Source organism: Trematomus bernacchii, unplaced genomic scaffold (genome assembly GCF_902827165.1).
Source record: "Trematomus bernacchii unplaced genomic scaffold, fTreBer1.1, whole genome shotgun sequence".
Taxonomy (NCBI): Eukaryota; Metazoa; Chordata; class Actinopteri; order Perciformes; family Nototheniidae; genus Trematomus; species Trematomus bernacchii.
In genome coordinates this window covers 1,378,015-1,392,310 of record NW_022987792.1, presented here as the reverse complement: position 1 = coordinate 1,392,310, position 14,296 = coordinate 1,378,015, and the positions used below count along the sequence as shown (strand labels likewise).

General features: G+C 39.5%; 1 protein-coding gene across 1 annotated transcript in view; it reads left to right on the top strand.

The window, feature by feature from the left end:
• The window catches only part of ttc39a (tetratricopeptide repeat domain 39A), a 57,383-nt gene extending 43,454 nt beyond the window's left edge, over positions 1 to 13,929 (top strand). Inside the window, exons 11-21 of the mRNA XM_034149722.1 lie at positions 263 to 328; positions 1,889 to 1,997; positions 2,566 to 2,633; positions 2,713 to 2,772; positions 3,949 to 4,110; positions 4,781 to 4,872; positions 5,624 to 5,744; positions 7,697 to 7,808; positions 8,062 to 8,176; positions 9,177 to 9,293; positions 12,074 to 13,929. Coding sequence (XP_034005613.1) covers positions 263 to 328; positions 1,889 to 1,997; positions 2,566 to 2,633; positions 2,713 to 2,772; positions 3,949 to 4,110; positions 4,781 to 4,872; positions 5,624 to 5,744; positions 7,697 to 7,808; positions 8,062 to 8,176; positions 9,177 to 9,293; positions 12,074 to 12,188 — 1,137 coding nt within the window. The 3' untranslated portion in view covers positions 12,189 to 13,929. The remainder of the gene's footprint in view (positions 1 to 262; positions 329 to 1,888; positions 1,998 to 2,565; positions 2,634 to 2,712; positions 2,773 to 3,948; positions 4,111 to 4,780; positions 4,873 to 5,623; positions 5,745 to 7,696; positions 7,809 to 8,061; positions 8,177 to 9,176; positions 9,294 to 12,073) is intronic.
• Positions 13,930 to 14,296: the final 367 nt, after the last annotated feature.

Sequence of the window (14,296 nt, the reverse complement as noted above, 5' to 3'; positions counted from 1 at the left end):
TAAAAACCTGGCAACATGGCAACAATACAAATGAAAAGACAAGAAAGTAGAAAATATACATGTTGAATTTACAAATTAACAATAACAAGATGTAAAGCAAGGTATTATATATACATAAGTATGTGACAGATGGAATATTACATATTAAACTGAATATATATATGTAAAATGTACTGTGAGTAGTCAGATCATGATTGAAAAATATGGAATAAACCATATTTTTGTGTCTAGCGTTTGAATTGCACGTGTCTACTTCCTGCAGATGATCTCCATGTTGCCCACGAGGACGCTGAAGCTGCTGGAGTTTGTGGGTTTCTCTGGTAATAAGGTGAGTCTGCAGACATGTGAGCGTTTAATATAACCTTAGCGAGGAAACCGTGGCTGAAGTGTTTGAAGGCTGCTAATGAAACTGACAGTGGGAGTTGAATCCAGTCATCTGGCCCTTTGCAGTACATCTGGCCCGTGATATGCGAAACCAGGTGAAACTCTTATGATGAATGAACCCGACACTGAATGACATTGCTTTGATCTAAATGACTACACTGTTTCTCTGTTTCACAACTTCCTATAATGTGCAGAGCTCAAACAAAAGTCCTTTACGTCGTGATATCGCTTCACTTCTTAATCTCGTAGTTTGAATGATTCAACTTCCTGTTGCTAAACAATATCCTACATATACTTCCGAGTTCTTGAGAGGTATTCCGAGTCATGTCACAGTGCACTTGCGTACTTGTATATTTTGGACACAAGCCTATCTGTTTCATATGCAATGGAAGTGTATGTATATAGGTATGTGCTTAACAAAAGCAAAGGCATTAGGACACGGTGCAAAAATGTTATGGGTGTTGTTGGTGTGTCAGTTTATCTATATTGCAATATTATTTGTGGACACTTGGTGGCGGGGGTTAGCTGCACTAAAAAGGGGTCATAGGTGACCGGAAAGGGTGAGGACACAGGAGGAAGAGAGCATACTGATTCCTTCCACCAGCCCAGCAGATGCTCATACCACAACTCTTCACTGGCTCCCTGTAGCTTATAGGATCCAGTTCAAAATCCTCACCCTCGCCTACAGAGCATTGCACGGTCAGACTCCTGCATATGTGGCTGACCTAATTCATCCATATACATCAGCCCGCCCACTCAGGTCACACATGCTCAATTTTGCTGTCTGTCCCCCCGTACCCGCGGTGTTCGAGGCCGTGGCTCCTAAGCTATGGAACGCTTTTATGACTTCTTAACACATGGCTTGTGTGGTCATTTATCATTGTGAGATTCCTATGATGATGTTTTATTGTTTTGTCAAGCACTTTGTCTGTGATAAGCGCTTTATAAATAAACTTTACTTACAACCAGACACTGTGTGTGTGTGTGTGTGTGTGTGTGTGTGTGTGTGTGTGTGTGTGTGTGTGTGTGTGTGTGTGTGTGTGTGTGTGTGTGTGTGTGTGTGTGTGTGTGTGTGTGTGTGTGTGTGTGTGTGTGTGTGTGTGTGTGTGTGTGTGTGTGTGTGTGTGTGTGTTGTGTGTGTGTGTGTGGTGTGTGTGTGTGTGTGTGTGTGTGTGTGTGTGTGTGTGTGTGTGTGTGTGTGTGTGTGTGTGTGTGTGTGTGTGTGTGTGTGTGTGTGTGTGTGTGTGTGTGTGTGTGTGTGTGTGTGTGTGTGTGTGTGTGTGTGTGTGTGTGTGTGTGTGTGTGTGTGTGTGTGTGTGTGTGTGTGTGTGTGTGTGTGTGATCTAAAGCCAGTTGAGTAGTACTTGAAATGTGTTGGCTCTATGAAACCTGATGTACTTATATGATTCTGTTTTCTTCTAGTTTTTATCATCTTGGTCGAATGCACTTATTGTAAGTCGCTTTGGATAAAAGCGTCAGCTCAATGTAATGTGTGTGTGTGTAGGAGTTTGGTCTGCAGCAGCTCCAGGAGGGCTGTGCTGACAGCACCTTCAGGTCCTTCCTCTGCAACATGCTGCTGCTCTGCTACCACACCTTCATGAGCTTCATACTGGGTGAGCAAACATCACATTATTAACTATACTGTATTTATTACACTGTATTTATTTTACAGGCTGATTTATCTTTTTCAATTTTATATATACATGTTTTGTATCCTTCCTGTCTTGTTGCATTATTATTCCTGCAAGTTATTTATGTTGAATGCAATATTTAACTGTCATGTCACTGTCACTGTCTGTAAGCAGCATCAGTGTGTATGAAAACGTTTCCCTCTCTTCTGGTCTCTCTGTAGATGCTTAAATCAAACTTAAAGATATATATATATATATGTTAGTAATGTCGTTTTTGGGAGAAGGGGTGGGTTTAAATAAGTGTAAACTTCTTCCCACCCCTTTTCAGATGTGTAATTAAGTAGATTATATATTTATACATAATTTAGAATCAGTAATATTTTTTTATATCAATTTGACACTGATTCATTTTGTATTATTGTTTTACACATCCGGAATAAGTCTAATCAAATCAAATCAAAAACGTACAGAAAGACCTGCTTCGTCGTCTGACTTTGCATTTTACCTTTCTGAATGTGTCTCACCTGGTTTTGTTGTCTCTGTCTCTCAGGAACTGGAGAAGGAGACGTTGAGGATGCGGAGAAACTGCTGCAGCCGTACCTCGAGAAATATCCTAAGGTTTGCCAGAATTTTAAAAAGTGTGACATTCTTAACATTCTTAAATATTCCCAAATAAAACTGTGTGTTTTTTCTCCAGGGATCCATCTTCTTGTTCTTCGCTGGTCGAATAGAGGAGATCAAAGGCAACTTGGATGCTGTGAGTCCCCGTCATGTGTATATATATAAATATATATATATTATATACACACACTCAACAGAGCGCACAGCATGTAGAAAAGCAAACCCCTCTTTATAATAACCGAACTTTGTGACTACTGATGTATTTCACTCTTTTTGGCAATTACTTCCTTTGCAATTCGAAGTATTTTTAGTCAGTTTAATGCGAAGAAACATTTGCTACTGCTACAGTTAATATACTAAATTGAATATGTCCATTCACAGTAAAAATGTATCACAATGGAGTTGATGAATTCACATATTTAGCACTGGATCAAATATCCCCCGTGCTAAACAAACAAGTAAAGAATAATGTCATTTACCAAATAGAAAATAAACCCCTTTGATTGAAAAACCGGACAGCACAGATTCACACAGATTAAAGATCAAATTAAAATGATATACAGTTAAAGGTGGGGTAGGTAAGTTTGAGAAACCGGCTCGAGATACACTTTTTGTTATATTCCATGGAATGCTCTTAACATCCCGATAGCAATGAATATCTTAAATGCTCCGACAATAAATACATAAAGAAATGTCATCTGTGGAAGCCGTAATACTGTAAAAAGTACGACCAATCATCTGAGCCGGCCCGGCTAAAATAACTGGATGGCCTACCTGCCTGTCAGCCTTCCATCTGTGCACAGACTTATCTCGTGCCCTCATTGGTCATGTGCGCGTTCGTGTGTGTTGGAGGAGGGGCTCTGTAAGGAAGTGGAAGATTTGTTCCGGCTGTGTATTTTCAAATTCTTGCGCACTCGAGCTGGTTTCTCCAAAATTACCTACCCCACCTTTAAGTAACTTTTAAAATAAGAAATTAATTAAATGAACATATATACATATATAATAAACAATATTTAACTATTTAAGACACTTCAAGCTCACGTCCCTTCTTCCAATTTGGGTTACCTTGGTTGCTGATTGGCTAATGGTTACACAAGACAAAACATCGTTATGACATCACAAAGTGGCCAAAATCTGATCAGCTCATTTTCAGACAGGTTTTTATATAAATGGATCAGGACAAAAAGAGAGAGAATCTTTGTTCCTGAAACTTTCAGAGTCTCTTTTCACAGAGGGGACACATGAAGAAGTAGATTTAGCATAACAGGTGACCTTTAATACGATGAGATCCTGACTGTTTGCATGCTTTCAGGCCATCAAGCGTTTCGAGGAGTGCTGCGAGGCGCAGCAGCAGTGGAAGCAGTTCCACCACATGTGCTACTGGGAGCTGATGTGGTGCTTCACCTACAAGAGGCACTGGAAGATGGCCTACTTCTACGCTGACCTGCTCAGCAAGGAGAACACCTGGTCCAAGGTGGGTCGGGGAACTTAGTAATACAAATAATAATACATTTTATTTGTAGGTGCCTTTCAAGACATCGAAGGGCACCTTACAGTGCATCAAATAAATGCTCAAACGAGCAAAAATAAGAGCAGTGTTAACATAAAGAGATGTTTTTTAAGCAGATGTTGTGAGAGACAAAAGAGAGCAATGCTCTATGATACAGAGAAAAGTCCAATAAATGCTTGATATTCATAGTCAGAGGTGGAAAAGTACTAAAAGCCTTTACTTAAGTAGAAGTAGAAATATTAAGTCCTAGATTGACATGTTTCGTAAGTAGAAGTGCAGAAGTGTTATTGGCTAAAAGTACTTTAAGTATCAAAAGTATTCAGTGTGCAGAAAGGCTCTTTTCACGTAGTAAGACACTAAAAGTGCAACATTTGCTATCAAAATAAAGTCAATAATAGAATGTCAAAAAGGTTCTTAGGTGCAGTAATTGAGAATAACATTAGGTGATAGTGGGTGAAAAGGAATGACATTTTATTGCTTTAGAAACACAGAAAGCCTCATCAGCTTAAAGTTGCTAAAAAATAATCACGCCTTAAAACTAAAGAATGGGTTTGAGTTGAGTACCCCTGACTCCACACAGTTCTCTCCTCATCTCATTTAAAATAGAAAATATGTAACGCTCTCCCTCCCTCAGGCGACCTATGCCTATATGAAAGCAGCTTATCTCAGCATGCTGACTCCGGACGACTGCCTCACCTTCGGAGAGACCGCGCTCACTCTGTTCAGGTATGAAGTACTGAAGCTACTCACCGCAACCACAAGGAAACATACATTACATACAGTGGTTTAAAGGTCAAAGATTCACGAGCAAAGTCTTAAAACGGGTTTAAATATCCTAATTCTGGTCAAAGATGGGTTCGGGTAACAGTAAAACAGGACTTTGAATTGCCTTGTGTTGAAAAGTGCTATATAATTAAACTTGCCTTGCTTTGCCTTGCAGCTGCAACATGATGAACACAAACCAAATGACCATCACCTAATATTCAAATTAGATTCTGATACTCTGCATGATACGTGCTTTTACTTTTGGTTCTTTCAGTACGATATGATAATACGTTGCGATAATACTTTAATGGTCAGATCAAGTCTGAGATGTGACTTGCATCACAGCAGCTCCATGTGTAACATCACACACAATACACCACACACAATACACCACACACAATACATCACACACAATACATGAAAACAACAAACATTTAACATCACATCACAATGAGAGAAAGTCAAAAGCCAAAGTCAACTTTATTGTCAATTTTTCAGTTTGTGTGGACAGACGGAGAGATCGAAATACCTTTTCCCACAATCCCGAATACAAAAATACAAATATATATAAAAATATGTATACAAATATGTATATACCTATATAAAAAAACATGCTCAGAGACCCTTTAGCGTGCATTTCATCTGGGATTCACTGTAGATTTTGTACCAGTGGATTATGATGGCAATACATTTGTGCTCTGTTCTATTCCAGGCAGGTCCCGGGGCTGAAGCAGAAGATAGCGGGGAAGTCTTTACCGACAGAGAAGTTCGCTATCAGGAAAGCCCGTCGCTACCTTGTAGAAAACCCCATCCCTCTTCCTGCTCCTCCACTGGTCAGTGCTGCACTGCTATAACATATAAAGAGATCATTATAATATTATTTGAGTACTACTTCCTCCACTTCTTCCAGGTTAAGGAACCATGATGCAGTTGCAGGACTTGGTTCCTTAAAGGTCCCCTATTATACTGTTTTTCATCAATATATTACAGGTGTCAGATATATACAGAACCTGTCTCTGATTGAAACACCAAACAGATCATTGCAGCATTACCCATAATCCCCTCTGTTTCAGCCCTGTTTCCAAAGTGCTGATTCTCTGTCTGTTACTTTAGATGAAAATAAGGAGCCCCTCCCCACGCCCCTCTGAGACAGATTTGGTTACAAAGAACTCAATGGTGCTCTAGGAGGAGATTCAGTTGATAAGGTGGGGGGGGGGGGGGGGGGGGGGGGGGGGGGTTACCTTGGTTGGTGATTGGCTAATGGTTACCCAAGCCAACACATCGTTATGACATCACAAAGTGGCCAAAATCTGATCGGCTCATTTTCAGACAGGTTTTTATAAAAATGGATCAGGACAAAAAGAGAGAGAATCTTTGTTCCTGAAACTTTCAGAGGCTCTTTACACAGAGGGGACACATGTTGATGTAGAAGAGACATGAAGAAGAGGGGACACATGTTGATGTAGAAGAGACATGAAGAAGAGGGGACACATGTTGATGTAGAAGAGACATGAAGAAGAGGGGACACATGTTGATGTAGAAGAGACATGAAGAAGAGGGGACACATGGTGATGTAGAAGAGACATGAAGAAGAGGGGACACATGTTGATGTAGAAGAGACATGAAGAAGAGGGGACACATGTTGATGTAGAAGAGACATGAAGAAGAGGGGACACATGTTGATGTAGAAGAGACATGAAGAAGAGGGGACACATGTTGATGTAGAAGAGACATGAAGAAGAGGGGACACATGCTGATGTAGAAGAGACATGAAGAAGAGGGGACACATGTTGATGTAGAAGAGACATGAAGAAGAGGGGACACATGTTGATGTAGAAGAGACATGAAGAAGAGGGGACACATGTTGATGTAGAAGAGACATGAAGAAGAGGGGACACATGTTGATGTAGAAGAGACATGAAGAAGAGGGGACACATGTTGATGTAGAAGAGACATGAAGAAGAGGGGACACATGTTGATGTAGAAGAGACATGAAGAAGAGGGGACACATGTTGATGTAGAAGAGACATGAAGAAGAGGGGACACATGCTGATGTAGAAGAGACATGAAGAAGAGGGGACACATGTTGATGTAGAAGAGACATGAAGAAGAGGGGACACATGTTGATGTAGAAGAGACATGAAGAAGAGGGGACACATGCTGATGTAGAAGAGACATGAAGAAGAGGGGACACATGTTGATGTAGAAGAGACATGAAGAAGAGGGGACACATGCTGATGTAGAAGAGACATGAAGAAGAGGGGACACATGTTGATGTAGAAGAGACATGAAGAAGAGGGGACACATGTTGATGTAGAAGAGACATGAAGAAGAGGGGACACATGTTGATGTAGAAGAGACATGAAGAAGAGGGGACACATGTTGATGTAGAAGAGACATGAAGAAGAGGGGACACATGCTGATGTAGAAGAGACATGAAGAAGAGGGGACACATGTTGATGAAGAAGAGACATGAAGAAGAGGGGACACATGTTGATGAAGAAGAGACATGAAGAAGAGGGGACACATGGTGATGTAGAAGAGACATGAAGAAGAGGGGACACATGTTGATGTAGAAGAGACGTGAAGAAGAGGGGACACATGTTGATGTAGAAGAGACATGAAGAAGTGGATTTTGCACAATAGGTGACCTTTACAGGAATAGCCTTTGTTTGAGTCAAATCCATACGAGAGCCGAGCTTTGTCAAATATCGTTTTTTTATGTTCACCTCCTATATATGAAAATGATCTGATTTTGCACGACTTGTGTGTGTGTGTTCTCTAGGAGATGATGTACATCTGGAACGGCTACACAGTCATTGGCAAACACAAGGACCTGACTGAAGGCATGCTGCAAACTCTGCAGGAGGAGCAGGCTAAACTCGACAGCAGCCCAAGTAATGCAGAAATCAATATTTCTTATTTAATTTAATTTTGATATTAATATAAAATGAATTGCATTTATTTAAGAGGCTATACTGATTTACTTTAACCATCTCAGAGAATTATATTATCATAATTATATGTTTTTATTATATAACATTTATTATAAATGAATAAATACAACCACTTACAATCCCTTTGAATGTTTCTCCAGGATTACTGTATATGATTTGTAATTGGTCTGATCCTGTTGTGTGTGTGTGTCAGGGTCAGAGTTCACCATAGATGATCAGTGTCTGCTGAGTCTGCTGAAGGGACTTTGTCTCAAACACCTGGGGCATCAAGAGGAGGCTGAACACTACTTCACCCTCGTCCTCTGCAAGTACGTAACGTGCACCGACACGTGCGCTAAATGCACGCTCGACTAACCTGAAGAACAGATGCTCTACTTTCATATCATCACCAATTAACCTGATCATATTCTTAAGCATCCTCTGGTGAATAAAGATGGATATATAGATGGATAGATGGATAGATAGATGGATGGATAGATGGATAGATGGATAGATAGATGGATAGATAGATGGATAGATAGATGGATGGATAGATGGATGGATAGATAGATAGATAGATAGATAGATGGATAGATGGATAGATGGATGGATAGATGGATGGATAGATGGATGGATAGATAGATAGATAGATAGATAGATGGATAGATGGATAGATAGATGGATAGATAGATGGATGGATAGATGGATAGATGGATAGATGGATAGATGGATAGATAGATGGATGGATAGATGGATAGATAGATAGATGGATGGATAGATGGATAGATAGATAGATGGATGGATGGATAGATGGATAGATAGATAGATGGATAGATAGATGGATAGATGGATAGATACATAGTGCATTTTATTCCAATAACAAAGTACAATGAACAGCTTTCCTATATTTATTTTCCTTTAGCCTTTCCTATGGCTTTCCTTCTGGTGGCTTGTAACACCCTGGTAAAAATAAAAAACTCAAAACACATTTGTACAAATGAGCCTTTTAGGAAGCAAACTCCTGCTCTCTGCCTGCAATTTCTCAATGCATTTCAACCTGTCATCAAATTGTGTGTTGAATTTGCATTATCCCCCTTTTATTGCACAATTTCATCATTGTACCTTTGATCAAAATCATTTGTTATATGTCTACTATGTGGGAGGCAGGGTGGAGAGGTCAGGGGAGAGAAGGGAGAGAGAATACATTTACTATAAACAATAACAGAGAGAATACATGTTTAAGTATTAAATAATATAACGTGATATACGGCTCCAGCAGGTATCTTCTTTCTTCCTGTAACCACTGTCTTTGTAAATGTTTTCCTGCAGCGAGTCTCAGATAAAGTACGACCACTACCTGGTTCCCAACGCTCTGCTGGAGCACGGCCTGCTGTGTCTGGAGCAAGGCAGGAAGTCTGAAGCCATCCGACTGCTAGAAACCGCAAAGTAGGTTTTTAAAATGGATGATTCTGCATTTTTACACTCAGTGTTTACCTACCAGTCAGCACTTTGGATAATGTTTGAAAAAAATGTCTTCATCATAAATCTTATGCGTGGTAGAATAAACAACAAGGTTTGCTTTCACTTTATTGTTTGTGATTTATGGGTTTATTATAATACACATGGATGTATTGCTAGAAAAAGCACAGGTAGAGGGGCCCAATTAGTCAGGGCCCGCTCTGGCTTAATTTACAAAACATTAATCAAAGGGATTAATAAAGTAGTATCTTATCTTAATCTTATATAGGGATACAAAATCACTATATAGGGCTCATAAATGACCATAAAGGGATACAAAACAACTATACCAAGACATAAAATGATCACAATAATACAGAAAAGCACTGAGAGATGCTCAATGACTACAAAGAGACAAACGGAGGCCAAACACCTTTAAAGTCTGGGTGTCTGTCTGGGAGTATAAAGTGCTAATTATCTATATTATCTGCTCATTATAATACTCATTTGTGAAATCATAATTTAGATGACCTCTGATCAGAGATGGCAAAAGTACACATCCTTTACTCAAGTAGAAGTACAGATACTGGTGTTTAAAAATACTCTGGTAGAAGTACTGACTAAACTTCTTTACTGAGAAGTATGGGCTTCGAAATGTAAATGTAAAAAGTACCCATACAGGGATGCAAACTTGTCACCTTTCGGCGAAATTCGCCGTTTTGATTCCAAAATAGGTCGTTTGTGTGATTCATGTAGATCTGCAATAAAAATATTTTTGGGGTATGGGGGGGGTCTGGGACCCGGAGTAATCTGCGGCCGCGAGCTGTTATGTGCCATCATGACACGCATGGTGTTCTTTTTTTATATATTATAATGAAGCGCGAGCACAAGTCTTCCTGCCTGTCAGCTCTGCTCATGGATGTATAATAAGGCTCTGCTGCTCCGGGATGAGGGTCTAGCTTCAGCAGCTACATTACCTACGGTGCGTTCGTTAATATTAACTGTGCGGTCCAGAGTCACTGTGGCACAGACTGGACCGCTGGTTAGAACGGGGTGTTCGGAGCAGCAGAGCGTGATGTGCACTGAAAAGTGTTTCTGTCGCAATATTATTTAATGAATCGTTGAGCTAGCTAACTAGCATACATTGTCACTATCTGCTAACGTTAGCTTTAGCCTTCGTTTTCAAATAGTTTCTTTCATAGCCTATAAACGGAGGTGGTATAAGTATCTTGTACTTGAGTAAAAGTAGAAGTACTCAGATCTTGTTCTTGAGTAAAAGTTGAAGTACTCAGGTCTTGTACTTGAGTACAAGTAGAAGTACTCAGATCTTGTTCTTGAGTAAAAGTAGAAGTACTCAGATCTTGTACTTGAGTAAAAGTAGAAGTACTCAGATCTTGTACTTGAGTAAAAGTAGAAGTACCAGAGTGTAGGAATACTCTGTTACAGTAAAAGTCCTGCATTCAAAATGTTCCTCAAGTAAAAGTAGAAAAGTATTATCATCAAAATATAGTTAAAGTAGCAACAGCAAAAGTAGTCATTGTGCAGATTGGTCCATTTCAGAATAATATATATGATATGTTTTATAATGATTGATCATGAAAGTGTTCTCAAAGCTGGTAAAGGTGCAGCTAGTTTGAATGACTTTGTATACTGCAGGGTAGCTTGTGAATTTACTCCAGGTGGAACTAAAGTCTGATTTAACACTTGGTTATATTTCACATCATTCATCCACATCTGTGAAGTAACTAAAGGTATTCAATACATGTAGTAGAGTAAAAGTACACCATTTACCTCTGAACTGTAGAGGAGAAGAAGAACAAAGTAGCAAAACATTGAAATACTTAAATAAAGTACAAGTATCTAAAAATTGTACCCAAGTATAGTACTTGAGTTTATGAACTTAGTTACTTTACACCACTGGCTATAAAGATAGAAAGACAGCCTTGCACAGAGGCATGAAAATACATTTTCAAAATGCTCAACAGTCCTGCCAAAATTATAAACTGACTGCTCCACAATTAAAATAAATGCTTAAATATATTTCTATTAGATGTGACTCTTTGGCGTTTCTGTTATTATTAACTGCTGCTTTAGTTGTTCTGACTGCTAAAATCCTCTGTTATTCCTCATTTTAAAGCCGATATTCCGTGGGGTCGGGGAGCTCGGATCCTTGTCACCCTTTTCATACCTGATGAGTTTGCATCCCTGCCATAACTAGCAGCTGTTTTAAAGAGTACCTGACCTCCCTTTATATTAATAGAACAATAATGTCATTGTTAGCTAATGAATGTTTCCATGCTGAACAACGGCAACATGACAACGTTTTCATTGGTCCCTCTTCTTTAGAGAAGACCAGGAAATGATGGATACACGGATCGTGTTCAAATCAATAGGCACGCAATGACTCTAAATAATAATGATCACGCCACCAAACACACATTCAAACTAAAGGAACCAGCCTGTTTGGGAAATGTAAGAAGTAGAAAGTACAGGTATTAGTGTTCAAAATGTAAGAAGCCAAAGTAAAAAGTAGTGGAGTAAAGTACTGATACTAGAAAAATGTACTTAAGTACAGTAATAAAGTATTTGTACTCCACTACTTCCCACCTCTTTTCAAGGTTCAAGGCTTTTATTGGTGCATAGCTACAGTGTAGTTATGACGATGAAAATCTTAGGTCACAGACTCCTCCAACAGTGCAACACAATAAACCAGAAAAACAGCAAAAAATATGTCTCTGATTTGATTTTAAATGATTTTTCTGTTTCAGGCTAAATTACAAGAACTACTCGATGGAATCGCGGACTCACTTCCGGATCCAGGCAGCTATGCACAAAGCTAAAGGCGTGGCGGAGAACGGCCTCCATTCCCCGAGCAGCCCTTAACAGACAGAGGAGGGCCCGCCAGAGCAGACACAACCTTCTGTTCTCCCACAATGCAACACTCAGCCCACCCCTGCCCACATTATAAGGGCAGGTGATCTGTTTGGGTGCTGCCCTCTCTGTGTGTGGCCCTGTGTGGCTAAGGCAGGTTTGCTTAGTCCTCTTCTAGAGATATATTATGATGAAATCGGCTTCTTAGAGCGATTTGAAATAGAGACAAATGTGCCTATATTTATGAAACATTGCTTCTATAGCAGGCTTGTTCGTCTAGCACTGTGTTTCCACCCATAAGGGGCGCACTTGGGTGGGAAACCAGCTGTGAAGTAAATAAATACTGCTCCTCAATTATCCCCAGAATAAAAAACGTGCCCAGTTTAGGGTGCAGGGTTGGATCTAATGGAGTACCAAACACCAAATATATAGATTACTCATGCAGACTCCACCCAGCCACGAGAACAAATGTACCTGGTTGCTAAAAAATCTCTCACGCCCACTTTTAATTCCTGTAAAAAGGAGATTGGCGATCAAAATGACAAACAATTATGTGTTGACATCATGCAACTCACCGCATTAACCATGTGACTGTTTTGTACCATGTTATTTAATACATTCTGGTTGACAGGTTTCATCTATATTTAGATATTTTAACAAAACCAATATGACCTATTTAGAGAATATACATTATTTATATGTTGGTTTCACTTTTTACACTACATAAGCTTTTGTGTTTCTTAAGAGCGAGGGATTGTTTATTTTACATTTGTCTTCCTTTACTTGAAACCTTTTGAAACCTGTTTTCATATGTTCATTCAGTCTCCTTCTGTATTAACCCTTACATGTAATGGCTTTTGCACAGAGCTTTGTAAATCAGCCAAGAGTGAAAAGATGCAAAGAGCTGTTCTTTACATTGATATATTGTAAATGGCACCTTTTACACGAATTGTCCCGTTTTAAGAGGACAGATGAATGCGTCTTTTAGAAAGGCAGACTCCCTTCTTTTCTCCTCCTGGCGTTTGGGCCGGGCTCCAGCAGTACTTCAGCGTGAACAAACGGGCCATTCACCCCGAGCAGAAAAAAGGACCTTTGCTCGTCCGCCTGTTGCATCTTTAGTGAGTGAAGAAGCTCCGAACACAAAGCCAGAACAGTCTTTTTCGCTTTGAGAACATCCTCCGCTGCTCCTCCTCCGCTGCTCCTCCTCCTCCTCCATCAGCCATGCTCAACAACAACCTTCTATACAAGGACGTGAACATAATAACAACGCTCCTTTGTCAACAAAATAATCTGTATATGAAAAAAAACAACGTTTGTAATGACTGATGATACGACAGAAAAGGGTCACCTCTTAGTGGGGAGGTTTCGCTAAGTGTCCAAAACCTAGAAACTAAGATGGTGTCTCAAGTGTTGGAATTAGAGAAGTGTTGGTTTATTCATGATTAACGTTTGGGATTCAAGACGATGACTAGGAGTCGGTTTCAATTAATTGTATTGGTGAAGGAAATCTTCTTTTAACGTATTTCAAAATTATATTTCATTGTCTGATAATTAACTTAGCGAATTTTACTTTTTCCCCCTTTTGGTTTTGCAGAAATAGCTGAAAGAAACTCTTTCAAATTTAGTGGCATTGTGATGTTTACAATCAGCGTATTTTATCGGGCACGGCTATACTGTGCAGAATGACATTCCTGTACATACTGAATGTTTCTATTGTAATTTAAGATGAAATTATAAGCAACTTAAAAACAAACCATCTCATTTTGTGTTGTCTTTTTTGTCACCCGTGCACCACAAACAAAAGCACCAAATACAAAGTGTTCTGCACTGAAGGTTATTATTTACAGAACAAAGAGGCTCTGCAAATCTTTGCACACGTTGTTCTCATCTAATCCTCTAGAAACAGTGAGTAAGTAATCTCTTGTTGATATGCAAGCAATGGGAATAAGGGATAAGAACACAAGGGATATTGGAACAGTGGGCCTGAATCATATTTATTTGTAAATAAGCAAAGAAGACAAGAAAGAAAACCCTGAAATATCAGATTCAGGGTAGCTTTTTGATGTTTGAAGTGAAAATGTCAACACTGTTCTTGTTGTCCTTAGTTTGAATCTCTATGG